This window comes from Jaculus jaculus, chromosome 15 (genome assembly GCF_020740685.1).
Source record: "Jaculus jaculus isolate mJacJac1 chromosome 15, mJacJac1.mat.Y.cur, whole genome shotgun sequence".
NCBI lineage: Eukaryota > Metazoa > Chordata > Mammalia > Rodentia > Dipodidae > Jaculus > Jaculus jaculus.
In genome coordinates this window covers 48,696,393-48,711,303 of record NC_059116.1, presented here as the reverse complement: position 1 = coordinate 48,711,303, position 14,911 = coordinate 48,696,393, and the positions used below count along the sequence as shown (strand labels likewise).

Here is a 14,911-nt window from a genome sequence, read left to right as displayed (position 1 = left end):
AATTCATTCAACCCAATTTTAAAAGTCTCCATAATTTTTATTAGTCCCAATGCTGTTCAAATATCCCATCGTCCAAGATTTCCTATCTGTGATCCTGTAAAACCAAAAAAAAAAAAAAAAAAAAACCAAAATATAATTGCACAGAGTAAACATTCACACTGCAAAAGATATCATAGCAAGGAGTGATTGAATGAACTAATGTAAGGTCTAAAACAAGCAGGAGAAGTATCAAATCTAGGTTCCACTCCCTTATCTCTGGGGTTCCAATTCTGCCCTTCCAGCTGGCCTGCCCCACAGCCCAGGGAAAACTCCATCCTGAGCTAGCAGCTGTCCTCAGTGGTCATTCTAGAGTCCTGGTATTTCCAGAATCCTGGGTCTCCACTGCCATCCACAGTTCATCCATGGTATGGTCCCCATGGCCTCTATTCAGGGGCTATGACCCTGTTTCACATCACCAAGGGATCATCTCCAAATAACCATGTTGCCAATTCAATGACCCCTCTTTTCTGCATTTGTTATACTAGGTGGGCTACCAAATTTGTTAATCAAGAGGGGAATAAGGCCAAATTTACATAGCAGGAAAATACCTTCAGCATTTTGGCCTCCTACTTTCAAGAGAGTTAGCATTCTTCCTGCTGCTACAATGCAGAACATCTAGTGCAATTTCCGTGGTGATAATCTCTCTCAAGCAAATTACAGCAGAAACAGGCTGCTGTCTCTAGCCTGAAACTTTCATGTTTTTCTGTGCCATATCCCTATGCTCACATCGGTCCATTTCTTCCAAACTCAACCCTGCACAAGTTCTCATGACAGAGTCAACACAAGTAGCTGCTCACACAAACTATCTCTAGGGCAAAGCTCTTTCTTCTCCTTATGAGCCAAACCTCACCGTTCACAGTTCTTTGTACATTTAGGTCTCTCAACTCTAACTGGAATGGTCCATCAAGCTTAAGACTTCTCTTAGGCCAATGTTTCATATACTTCCACACATTCCCTGCAAATCATTTCCAAAAGCCCAAAAGCTATACAGTCATGTTGCTTGCAATAATGACTCCCTTCTGGTACCAATTTTCTGTTGTACTTAGCTTTTTGTTGCTGAGACAAAGCACCTGACCAAAAGCAGCTGATTGTAGACAGGATTATTTTGGCTTACAGTCTCAATGGGAAGTTCCATGATGGCAAGGGAAAGCATGGCATGAGCAGAGGCCGGACTTCACTTCTGACACAGAAGGTAGAAAATAGCAGCAGCAGAGTGAACAGAATTCTAGCAATGGGGAACTGGTTATAATACCTTTAAACTTGCCCCTAATAGCACACCTCTTCCACAAGGCTATACCTCCCAGGTGCCACCAGGTTGGGACAAAATATTCAGAACACATGAATTTATGGAGGATATCTGATTTAAACCACAACAGTATGAAAAGCTACTCTAATGATAACTTTATTGGTATGGGCTAGCTTTTGAATATGGCACTGATTTGAAACCCCTGAGAGGGCCCTGGTTCTGAGTGGTGAGTACTGACAGGCTGCTGTCAGCCGTAGCTGTTGCTTTCACTGAATGCGTGCACTGTCTCCTTGTGGAAATATGATATGTTTTGTTTCATCTGATTCTTTGCACAATCATGTGAATAGGGACATTTTCCCTCATGCATAGATACAAGCCTGAGGGGATTGAAGTGTTAGCACTTTGACCATGTCACTAATAAGCAACATACATTGCAAAGATTTGAAACTGGGACCTGCTGATCCTTGAGGCCATCCTTGTGATAGTTTCAGTGCAAAATGTTACTCATAGCCTCATGTGTTTGCGAGTAAGCCTCACACTTAATCCTCACTGGCGGAGCCTTTGGAAGGTGGAGACTTGCTGAAGGAGGTGTGTCACTGATAGGTGGGCCTTAGGATTGTATAGTCCTGCTTTCCAGTGGTAGGAAGCTGACTCTGTCTAATTCTACCTTGCTGCTGTGGAGATGTGATACAGAGCTCTTGGGTCCTTCCATGTTTCCCCCACAATGATAAAACTTCCTTTTGACACTTTAAGCTGGAAACAAACCCTTTTGTTCTATAAGCTGCTTCTGGTTGGGTGTTTTGTCTCAGCAACAAGAAGGTAACTGCTACAATGCCCTTATGTGAAGCATTCTGCTCAGTCTTCCCTGTGGAAATGAAGTGTACATCTCTATTCATGAGTCTGTATCCATGGATGCAACAGACTAAGGATCAAAACTATTAGAAAAATATTGCATCTGTACTGACATATATACACTTTTCTTTTTGTTTTTCCCTCAAAAATAAAAATAACTATTTACTTAGCATTTGCATTGTGTTAGGTAGTTCAGTCATGTAGAGCTAGAAAGAGTATGTGCACAGTTGTGTGCAAATGCTACACCATTCAATCTGTGTGACTTGAGCATCCAGAGATTTGGTGTTTTGTGGGGGTTCTGGAACTAATCCCTATGGATACTGAACTATTACAAATGTTAAAAAAGATGCTGTCCAGTGAATCATTTTATTAGAGGACAGGGCCCTGCCTTTGCTGTCAACCCTGATTTCCCAAAGAGGGACCTTACTGTGGTCAACTGGAGGCTGTCTTTTTACAATCTCTGTAAATGTCTAAGTCCCAAGAAAAGGTCCCATAGTCCAGGCCTCTGGATGACAGGATCTCTGCCTCCTCATCAAGCACACCAAGTCTATGGATGTTTGATTACATGTCATTCAGGATGGTCCCATAGGAGCCTGGTCTCCAGACTGAGACCATCACTATTATATTTTAAATGGAAAATGTCTCCCATGGGTTCATGTACTTGGACACTTGGTCTCCAGCTGGTGTTGCTGCTGTGGGAGGTGGGTTCTAGCTGGAGGATGTACGTCATGGTGAGTGGCCCTTGAAGGTTATAGTCCATTCCTGCTTCCTGTCCCCACTCTGCTTCCTGGTCCATGGAGATGTGGCCAAGCTGCAGTATGCTCCTTCTGCTACTGCCTCAAGCTTCTCCTGCCACCATGCCTTCCCCATCATGATGAACTGTACCTCAAACTGTGAGCTAAAAAAAAGTATTCCTGAGAAAGGAAGGAGGGGTATTTAATAGGATGGTATTGTATATATGTAAGTAGGAAAACAAATTAATAGGGGTGAAAAGGTCCAAGTGAGGTCAGGGGAAGAGATTGAGTAAAGGAAAGGTAGAGGGAGGGCTAATCAAAATCTAAGAGGATATAAATAAATCATATGGAAATCTACATTTTTTTGGACAATGGAACACTCAGGAGCCATAGATTGTTGCTAGAAAATTTTCAGTGCCAGGGATGGGATACCTTCCAGTGAGTTGTTGGCCAGGGAGGCCCCTAATGCTCCCAAAACATTATAGGCCATTGTCAAGGCCCTTGGTTTCCCACCAGGAAGAGATGGCAAGACCCTATTTCTGAAGACTCCTCATACTTGGGCTGCAAGGCCACTGAGAAATCCTGCTGGAGCTGAGCTGATAACCTCCTCCATGTAGACCAGCTGACAGAAAGCTGAAAAAAGCCATTCTACATGTAGTTCAATGGGAGAGAGAGAAATCACCAGTGAAGATACTTAATAGTAGACACTGCAAGTCTTAAATTTTGCCAGCTAGGCACTATGGTGACTTTTGAGTCATCCCAATGGTCACTACTATGTGAAAAGAGGCTTCTCTAACCAAAGGTAAAAGTAGCATTAATATATGGGCATAAACATAAAATAGTGCTTACAGGGCAGTCTGGTGGACATTAAATATGCATTTAGTCAGACAACAGCAGGCATTATCCCCCTAGGCCTCACTCATGACCTCCTCAGCCATAGGCTTTTGACTAGGTTTTCAGTACTAGGTACATATTTCCTCCCACGGAGTGGGCCTCCAGTCTAATTAGAGAATAGTTGACTTTCCCCATAACAGACATGTCACTATTGCACCAGTTGGCACATTTGGCCTAGTTGGACAGCTATAATGGTTGCATGGTCCACTCCTGTTTAACGCTGTTGGTGACTTCTCTCTTCCAAAAGGCTGCTTGTAGCATAGCTCATTCCAGCTTTCTGATAGCTAGTCAACAGGGAGGAGGTTTCCAGCTCAGCTCCAGTTTGATTTTTAAGTGACTTGCATATAGAGTCTTCAGTAATAGGGTCTTACTATCTAGTTTTGGTGAGCAACCAAGAGCCTTGGTAATGGTATGTAATGTTTTGGGGACATCAGAGAACTTCCTGGTCAACAACTCACTAGACGGTATCCCACCCCAGGCACTGAAATTTTCTAATAACAACCTACAGTTTGTGGGTGCACCATTATCCATGCCCATAGGATACTTCTGCCCAAACTCTCTCTCTTTTTAAACATATACATTATTGGCTAGCAAAGAATTAGGTTTCCATATGGTATCTGTGGATACAGAGGATGAAAGCAGGCATCTCACATCATCTCTTTTGCACATCCCTCTTGTTCCTTCAAGAATCTGAGATGAATTCCTAAAGCCCAGTTGCACCTATACAGTGATATGAAGATCATGTTTGAGGAGCCCTGCCCTAAGTCCCCTTACCTTTTGTTTAGGTGACTGTGTGGCCTGTTGGAAACCAAGGGTTGCTATACGACAGGAGCTGGATGGTTGTGAATCACAATGGTATTTGCTTGAGTCAAAAGCAGGAGCCCAGGCTCTGCCTGATCCAGCCCTTCATCGACCTGCAGCAGAAGGTCATGGTCATCAAAGCCAAAGGTGGGAAATGGTTTGTCTTCACAGAGTGGCCCGAGGGCAGTTTTCTTTCTCAGATGAAAAGGAAAGAATGGCCTTTCTACTGCCAAATATTATAATTATCCCAAAGTAAGTGAAATGATACCAGGAAAGACATTTTTGTTCTGGGAAATTTGGGGGGGTGGAGGAGGCTTAGCAACCCAAAAGTAAAGGGGAGTAAACTTGGAATTGTATGATGTTCTTAGCACTTGCACTTCTTTTCCTTCTTTCTTTTCTTTTTTTTTTTTAATTTTTTATTTATTTATTTGAGAGCGAGAGACACAGAGAGAAAGACAGATAGAGGGAGAGAGAGAGAATGGGCGCGCCAGGGCTTCCAGCCTCTGCAAACGAACTCCAGACGCGTGCACCCCCTTGTGCATCTGGCTAACGTGGGACCTGGGGAACCGAGCCTCGAACCGGGGTCCTTAGGCTTCACAGGCAAGCGCTTAACCGCTAAGCCATCTCTCCAGCCCTTCTTTTCCTTCTTTATCCATCATATAATCTGTTTCTGATTGTGAACTATCTAACATGTAGGAAGGTATTGATCACTTCTGTCCAGTAGAAATTTCTGTGACAACAGAAATGTTCAATATGGACATGTTTCCAGCTGGGTTGTTGTTGTCAAATGTGGCTATGTTGTGTCAAATGTGTGGTCAGAATGAGGCTGGTGGGCACCAGAACTGAACTTCAAAGTTATTTAATTATGATTTATCTAAATAGCCACATGTGGCTTGTGGTGATAGTGTTGGACAGTATAGATGTAGAGAATAATATAATACACCATGATGTCATTCAGTTTTCACAAATTTTAACATTTGTTACAGTTCATTAAGATTTTCTTTGTCTTCCCTTCCTTCCTTCCTTCCTTCCTTCCTTCCTTCCTTCCTTCCTTCCTTCCTTTCTTTCTTTCTTTCTTTCTTTCTTTCTTTCTTTCTTTCTTTCTTTTCACATGGGTCTGGTTATCAAACACAGGTCCTCATGCTTGAAAGACAAACACTTACTAAGTGAACCATTTCTCCAGTCTTTTAACAACAACAACCACAATAAATTAGAGCTATAGTTGAAATTCTCTGCGTACCTCTCCTGGGTCTTATTCCTCTTCCTTCCTCACCTTCCCCAACATTTATAAGCATCTCAGTTTCCCCCTGAGTGTGGCTGGGCTTGGGGATACACATGTCCATGTGTTCGTGACTGTGCTTCTTGGCTGTGGTTTCTTCTGTTACTGTGGTTCAGTTTTCCTTCAACCACTAGGTCAATTTATTAGAGCTCTGAAATGACTTGACATCTCATTCTTCCAAGTTACAGGGCTCTGCTGGGCCTTTGGTTCCCTTGTGGATATTTGAATGTATGTACATATTTGTGTATCTACCCCTACAATCTAGGTACAAAACATCCCATCACTCTTACAGAAGATAATCATGCTACTCCTGGGTCGACCCCTTTCCCCAACCTTAATGCCTGGTACCAGTGAGGTATAAAGAGCCTCAGACAGAGTGTAAATTTGGAGATTGGCTTCTTTCACTGGCGTGATGGCTTTGAGGTCCATGCAGATTCGTATCTGTAGCTTGTTCCTCTATATTGCTGAGTAGTATTCCAAGGTGTGGATAGAACAGAGTGCTTTTGCACATTTATTTATTGAAGGATATTTGAGTTGTTTCTGGTTTGGAGTCCTTTAAAAATTTTAATATTTACTTATTCAATCGTTTTTGAAAAATATCACGATATTTAAAAAGCAGGTCTCCCTGGGCATGGTGGCACACACCTTTAATCCCAGCACCTGGGAGGCAGAAGTAGGAGGATCATCATAAATTTGAGGCCAGCCTGGGACTACAGGGTGAGTTCTGGGTCAGTCTGGGTTAGAGTGAGACCCTACCTCAAAATAAACAAAAAAAATAAGAAAAATAAAAAAACAGGTCTCTCTTACTCCATCCTAGTGGGTGTTTCCCAGTGTTCTCTGTCCCTTTGGAAACATCTCAGGTTCTATAAGCCATGATGAATAAGTAGCCCCGAAACAGATCTGTAACACCAATGGATGCACAAGCCCCAGAGACTGGCTGGATGAGGCTTCATGCCAGGTATGAACCACACTTCTTGGGCTCTGGCTGCAGTGTCACAGGACAGAGCCAGGAAAGCCAGCGTCTTCCCCTGGAGCCATTCCAGACAGCAATTTCTGATTTCGAGTAGCTATGAATAGAACTGAGGTGACCATTTACATCAGGGTTTGGGGTAACCAGTAGCTCTTATTCCTCTGGGAAGATGTAGGAATGGATTATGGCAAATATGTGTTTACCTTTAAAAGAAATTGTCCACTTAGAGTTGGGCTGTCTTGCACTCCCTTTACCATGGTTGAGGGCTCGGTAGCGCCGCCAGCCCTTGCTGCTGTTAGCACTGTGCACGTATCTGCATGTGCGCAGCATGCAGCAGTACCTCTTCCAGGCTCCAGTCAAGGTCTCTGAGGATAAGAATGCCCAGTGAGTCTGGTGTTTTGAGGCTCCTTCCATGTCTCTGATCCAGGAAGTACTAAGCACAATACTAGCAAACCAAACAATAAAAGATTCAAAAATTATTGCCACATACTATTTTTACCTCAAAAGAGCAAAGAGAATTTAGGACTAGACTACCAACATAACATGTCACATTAATAGATGATGTAACAAGAAGAAATGTGACAACCAATAAAACAGAAGAAGTGTTAGGTGAGAATCGACAATCTTTTGTCAAAATAAGAAAAGAAAACTACTTTATCTTAATAAAATAAATTATCAAGCTGGGCGAAGTGGCACATGCCTTTAATCCCAACACTTGGGAGGCTGAAATAGGAGGGTTGCTATGAGTTTGAGGCCAGCCCGAGACTACATAGTGAATTCCAGGTCAGCCTGGGTTAGAGCCTAGGTTCTTTGGTTTTGCAAGCAAGCTCCTGAACTGCTAAGCCATCTCTCCAGCCCACACGTTATTATTTTAAACACATCTATGTTATTCACTCATAAATATGCTGTATTTAACAACTGAAGAAATCATAATAGCTTCCCAATCCCACAGACATTGTTACGATGATGATGTGTGTATTGTGTTTGTATGTATGGTGTATGTGTGTATATGTGCATGTGCATGCCACTGCACACACGTGGAGGTCTGAGGATGACGTTGGGAGCTTATCTTTTCTTTCCATCCTGCTGCAGACAGTTTCTCCCTTGTTGCCCAGCCTGCATCTGTGCTAGTCTGGCTGGCTCTGCCTCTCACTGCTGTAGGCATGCTGGGATCACAGGCTCATGTGCTGCTTTGCTTTTGGCTGTGCGCATGTACTGGGGAGGAAGCAAGCACCTGTGACTGCCTAGCCATCTTCCCGGCCCCTGATGTGTTTTTTTAAGCAATAATGTCATTATGGGTTTGTGTGTCGTATGTTGTATGTGTGGTGCATGTGCTCTGTATGCACACCTGTAAAAATCATAAGAGAACGTTGGGTGTTCTGCCTGAGACAGAGCCAGTCACAGAATTGGACCTTACCACTTTTTAGTTCAGCTGGCTGACCACTTGTCTCCACCTGTGCTCGGGGCACGGGCGTGCGCAGCCATGCTCAGCTTTGAGCATGGTGCCGCAGACTGAACTCAGGTCCTTCGGCCTGTGCGGCAAACACTCTTGCTGACTGAGCCATCTCCCCAGCCCCTAGAAACAACGATTCTTGAAGCAGAAATCCAGTTTGATTGTGGAAACTGACATTCTCCCATTGTCTTTACAACACAAGCCTTCATTTCTGTCTACTTCTAAAGGATTTAAGGTAGCTTAGAGAACACGGAGTCCCGTGGAATAGAGAAATATGCCAAGTAATTTATAGCACATCCCAGGGTCTCTGTGTGGGATCTCCCACTGGAAACCTGTTTTGCTTGAAGCCCTCTACTGGTGGTACTGATTATGATGAAAATCTGGGTGTTTTAATTTTCTAAGAGCCAGCCTCCTTCCTGACCCAACCAAATTCTAGCATCATTAATATCTTGTCTGTTTTACAACAGTGGATTTCAATTACTTACATAGCTGTCCATTTGTGTGATGCTCAACTCACTTCTACCCTTTGTTCATTAGGGATGGAGCCCATAGAAGTGCCTCTTGAGGAAGACAATGGACAGGCTCAGATTTGCCAAAGCAGAGTTTGTATGGACAGGTGAGACTTGGAAGCGGTGGACAGTCCTGGCTCCATGGATGTGGTGGCCCAGAGGAGAAAGGAGAACTTGTCTGATGGACTCATTGCCCTACCACCCACCCTGTCTGCAGCGCATCAACTCCAGCTGCTTGGTATTCTCCGTGCCTAACTGGCATGCTCTATTCTTGCCCTTGCTGCTCCCTCTGCTTGGCAGGCTCTTTCCTATATAACCCCACCAGGGTTATATAGGTTTTATAGGCTCTGCCACAAACCCTTTGTCCTAAGGGCTGCTCGTCTACACACAGAAGCCGATCCCTCCCTCGCCCCTTGCCTTGGCTCTGCTGTCTCTCCTCACATTCCTTGTGTCCAGTACACTAATAATTTTCAGTCTGTCCCACCCGAGCACCCCTGCTGTCCTTTCAGAGCCCAGAACAGTGCTGCGTATAGAGTATGGGGTGGGGAGATAGGGGAGTGTAGGAACAGGAGACTGATGATCAGGGAAGAGAGCTGGTTCACATTTTTTAGAGACTGGCTAGGTGATGTTGACTAGCTGGAAAGGGTTGAGCGGGAGAAGGTCAGTTGAACACCATGTGACATTAGATGGAGGCTTGGGCCATGGGTAAGGAAAAAGTCAGGCAGGATTCGTGGTTATATTCTTGGAATAGCATTACCTGATTCTAGAATTTTATTTATTTATTTATTTTTAAAATACATATTTATTTATTTATTTGGAAGAGAGAAAGATAGAGAGAGAATGGGAGTGCCAGGGCATCCAGCCACTGCAAATGAACTCTAGACGCATGCAACTCCTTGTGCATCTGGCTAACATGGGTCCTGGGGAATCGAACCTGGGTCCTTAGGATTTGCAGGCAAACGCCTTAACCACTAAGCCATCCCTAGAATTTAAAAATACAAGAACAATAAACATACTTATTGTCAGCATTTTATATGAAGGGCATTGATTTTGTAAATGAAACATGTTGGCCCATGTGATCTGACTATGAGGAAAAGTCAGTTCTTTACTATGGTAAAGAACAGGACATGTTTCTGCATTTAAGTTCATATTAAAGCAACACACCTGGCTACCCCCACAATGCGTGACCCACAGGCCCCGTGGGGGTCACTGACATCCCCAACGAGGAGGGTCCCTTTGGAGGGGGCAGGGATGAGGGTAAGGGTGGTACCAACATGTGCTGTTTACACACGGAGTATGTCCATAACTAATAAAAAGAATAATAATACAGCTAGATCCAACATTAATAATAATAATAATAATAATAATAAAGCAACACACCAGACTGGACTGTCTCAAAATTCAAGCTTTGACTTCTCAGTGTCGATAATTTGTATAAAAGTCTTTCAGGAGGATTTGATCTGGACTGAAAGCTTCCTACAAGTCCTACTTTACAATTTTCTCATCTTTGAAAATCTCTCCCCCACCCAGGCTTCCCATGCCACGTGGGCCTTCAGGCTGCCTAGTCCCAAGGCTTCACAGTGCTTTTTTAAATGACTTTTTGCACTTTGCATAATGATTTGAAGAAACACTATATAAAAATTAACCCCCCCTTTTTTTTTGCCAGGGTAAATACTTATGATTGTGGAGAAAAAATTTCAAGCTGGTTGTCAAAGTTTTTTGGCCGTCCTTGTCATTTAATCAAGCAGAGTTCCAACTTCCAACGAAATGCAAAAAAGAAACCCGAAAAAGGTATTACACTTGGGATGTCTCAGAGGACACAGGAACTTACTCTGTGTGTATCCAACCCAGCCCAGAAAATGGGCACACGGGCAACTTGCTCACATGCAGAAAGCTCTCTCTCTCTGTGTGTGTGTGTGTATGTGTGTGTGTGTGTGTGTGTGTGTGTATGTGTGTGTGTGTGTGTGTGTGTGTGTGTTCTACAGAAAACTTCTGTGATGACCCCAGGTCAGTGGGAGGTATGGCTTTCCATCAGCCCCTAATGGAGGCCAAGGAGAAGGTAAGGTAGCTGCTTTGTCTGCACTCCAGCCTTCAGCTCTGTGTGCGTCAAAGCACAGCTCCACTTGCCGGGGCAGTGGAACACACCTTTAATTTCAGCACTAGGGAGGCTGAGGTAAGAGGATTACTGTGAGTTCAAGGCCAGCCTGGACTACAGAGTGAGTTCCAAGTCAGCCTTGGCTACAATGAGACCTTGCCTCACTTCTTTTTTTTTTTTTTTTAAATGATATGTAAGGTGTATTCCTGACCTTACATTCCCTTAAAGCCATCTGTAAGGTTGGTGGCTTTCAGTGAAGTCAGAGATAGGGGACCCTAAGTTTACTTGTTCACACTCTGTGCCTCTACTACAGATGTCCTGCCTGTTATGTATCTTGTTTTATTTTAAATATTTTTAGTTATTTGTAAAGTACTCAAGCCATTGAGTATGTTTTAAAGAGTCAAATAGAAAATTGTAAGTTTAGCTTGGTCCACCTATTCATACCCTCATTTCTTCCCTTTTGCAGTACAGGTTCTTTTCTTATCCCTTTACTGCTCTAATCTTTCTAAAGCATTCATTATGTCAATCACCTATGTGTGATTTTTTTTTTTTACTTTATAAAATTATCTTAATCTTCTGACAAAATTAAAATCATTGCAAAAGTCACCTTTCTGCTATAAAACCATCTATAACTGAATAAAAAGTAACTGTTTTTATTTATGTATTTATTTATTTTGGTTTTTTGAGGTTGGGTCTCACTCTAGCTCAGGTTGACCTGGAATTCACTATGTAGTTTCAGAGTAGCCTCAGACTCACAGTGATCCTCTATCTGTGCCTCCTGAGTGCTGGAATTAAAGGTGTGCACCACCACGCCTGGCTAAAAAGTAACCTCAAAAGAAAAAAAAAAAAAGAGCTGTGAATGGTGGTGCATGCCTTTAATCCCAGCACTTAGGAGGCTGGGGTAAGAGGATCACTGTGAGTCTGAGGCCAGCCTGAGACTACATAGTGAATTCCAGGTCAGCCTGCTCTAGAGTGAGATTCTACCTTGAAAAAAAAAAAAAAAACAAGCAAACAAAAAGCATGTTAGTCATTTGCTGTGTCCTCAGATCAGTTCTGGAACGATGGATACCTGGGTGTCTAGTTTTTAACTTTCTTAAGTAGAGATGACAGCTTGACAAAACACCCTCTAATGCCCTAATTCAGAGTCCGTGGGCCCCCAGACCTTAAAAACCTCTTCCATTTCCCCATTACAAGCCATTGTTAAGAGAAAGCCACAGCAGAGAAGCTGGGGAGGAGAATGCAGGTGCTGCCAAGGGCTAGGGCTCCGTCTTCTCCATGGGGCTGTAGTACCCATTGCAGATTTTTAAGTTGGGAGTTTTGTGACATCCTCCCTTGTGTCTTGGTGTGGCATCTGTACCAGAGTAAGAACTGGAAGCAAAGGGGCCAGGCAGGAGGTCTGTTTCAGGGGAGGAATGTGTGGTGTTGCCAATGTTGTGGGCACAGGGGAGGGAAGGAAGAGTGTCGCCTGCACAATACAGGACCAGATGTCAGTTTGTGACCATGCGCCCAGGACACCACTGACGACACAGAGCTCGGGACCATGCTGTTGGACTTCAGACAGTTTTGGATAGTATACCTTTCAAGATTTTCACAAACTCCCTTTTGGGATTTTGGAGATGGCTGTGGGTAAAGTGCTGGCTGTGTAAGCACAGAGTCTTGAATTCAGGTTTCCAGCTCCCATGCAAATGCCAGCACTGGAAAGGTAGAGGCAGGAGGATGCCTGGGACCAGGAGGCTGGTTAGTCTAGCAAAGCACTGAGCTCTGTGTTCACTGAGAGGCTCTGTCTCAAACATAAGGAAGGGACAGGGCTGAAGAGATGGTTCAGTGGTTAAGAACTCTTGTTATGAAAGCATAAGAGCCCGAGGCTGCTTCCTTCGATTCCCCAGCACCCACATAAATAGCTGGGCAAGGCCACACATACCTGTAACCCCAGTCCTGTCAGTGGGAGAAGCTGAGATCTGAGAACCACTGGTACTTGCTGTGAAAATAGCAGCTTTGGGTTGAATGAGAGCTACTTTCCTGGGCAGGAGATTAAAGTGATTAAAGGCATTTGATGGCCTGGGTTTGATTCCCTAGTACACACGTAAAGCCAGATGCACAAAGTGGCACATCCGTGTGAAGTTTGTAGTGGCTAGAGGTCATGGTATGTCCATTCTCAATCTTTCTCATCTTCTCTCTCTCATAAATAAATATATATTTTATAAAAAGCTACATTCCTCCTTGTTACATTTGTACATTATCTTCAAAAGTATTAAAACAATTTAAATGATTGCAAGACTGGGATTTCCAATACAGCGTAAATACTGTTATTTAAAAAAATTTTTTTTGAGAGAGCAAGAGGGAGATGTAGAGGGGAAGGGGGGGGGGGAGAGAGAGAATGGGTGCACCAGGGCCTCTGGCCACTGCAAATTCCAGACGCATGTGCCACTTTGTGCATCTGGCTTATGTGGGTCCTAGGGAATTGAACTTGGGTACTCTGGCTTTGTAGGCAAACGCCTTAACCACTAAGCCATCTCTCCAGCTCCAAATACTGTTATTTTGAGTTAAAGCTCATACAGGGCCTTTTCCAACATGGTCAATGGAATCTCAATGCCATAGCTATTTGAATCTAATGAGTCTTCATTAAAAATCTGTATGTAGGGGCTGGAGAGATGGCTTAGTGGTTAAGCGCTTGCTCATGAAGCCTGATGACCCTGGTTTGAGGCTCAATTCCACAGTACCCAAATAAGCCAGATGCAAAAGGTGGCATATGCATCTGGCGTTCATTTGCAGTGGCTGGAGGCCTTGGTATGACCATTTTCTCTCTCTCTCTCTCTCTCTCTCTCTCTCTCTCTGCCTCTTTTTCTCCCTGTCACTCTCAAATAAATAAGTAAAAATAAACAAAAAATTGAAAAATACATATGTATATATGAGTTTGAGGGGATATATATACATATATATATAGATAGATAGATAGATAGATAGATAGATATACACATATGTACATACATACTCACAGTTTATATATGTATATCTTTTTAAAAAAATTTTAAATTTTTATTAACATTTTCCATGATTATAAAAAATATCCCATGGTAATTCCCTCCCTCCCACCCCAACACTTTCCCCCTTGAAATTCCATTCTCTATCATATTACCTCCCCATCTCAATCATTCTACTTACATATATACAATATCAATCTATTAAGTACCCTCCTCCCTTCCTTTCTCTTCCCTTTATATCTCCTTTTTAACTTACTGGCCTTTGCTACTAAGTATTTTCCTTCTTACGCAGAAGCCCAGTCATCTGTAGCTAGGATCCACATATGAGAGAGAACATGTGGCGCTTGGCTTTCTGGGCCTGGGTTACCTCACTTAGTATAATCCTTTCCAGGTCCATCCATTTCTCTGCAAATTTCATAACTTCATTTTTCTTTACCATTGAGTAGAACTCCATTGTATAAATGTGCCACATCTTCATTATCCACTCATCAGTTGAGGGACATCTAGGCTGGTTCCATTTCCCAGCTATTATAAATTGAGCAGCAATAAACATGGTTGAGCACGTACTTCTAAGGAAATGAGATGAGTCCTTCGGATATATGCCTAGGAGTGCTATAGCTGGGTCATGTGGTAGATCAATTTTTAGCTGTTTTAGGAACCTCCACACTGACTTCCACAATGGCTGGACCAGATTGCATTCCCACCAACAGTGTAGAAAGGTTCCTCTTTTTTCATATCCCCACCAATATTTATGATCATTTGTTTTCATGATGGTGGCCAATCTGACAAGAGTGAGATGGAATCTCAATGTAGTTTTAATCTGCATTTCCCTGATGGCTAGTGACGTGGAACATTTTTTTAGATGCTTATATGCCATTCGTATTTCTTCCTTTGAGAATGCTCTATTTAGCTCCATAGCCCATTTTTGATTGGCTTGTTTGATTCTTATTATTTAACTTTTTGAGTTCTTTGTATATCCTAGATATTAATCCTCTATCAGATATATAGCTGGCGAAGATTTTTTCCCATTCTGTAGGTTGCCTCTTTTCTTTTTTCAC

General features: G+C 43.0%; 1 protein-coding gene across 1 annotated transcript in view; it reads left to right on the top strand.

The window, feature by feature from the left end:
* Mocos (molybdenum cofactor sulfurase) overlaps positions 1-14,911 on the top strand; it is a 110,960-nt gene that overhangs the window by 62,401 nt on the left and 33,648 nt on the right. The window contains exons 9-11 of the mRNA XM_004666800.2: positions 4,551-4,713; positions 8,806-8,884; positions 10,444-10,568. Of these exons, the coding sequence (XP_004666857.2) occupies positions 4,551-4,713; positions 8,806-8,884; positions 10,444-10,568 (367 nt within the window). The remainder of the gene's footprint in view (positions 1-4,550; positions 4,714-8,805; positions 8,885-10,443; positions 10,569-14,911) is intronic.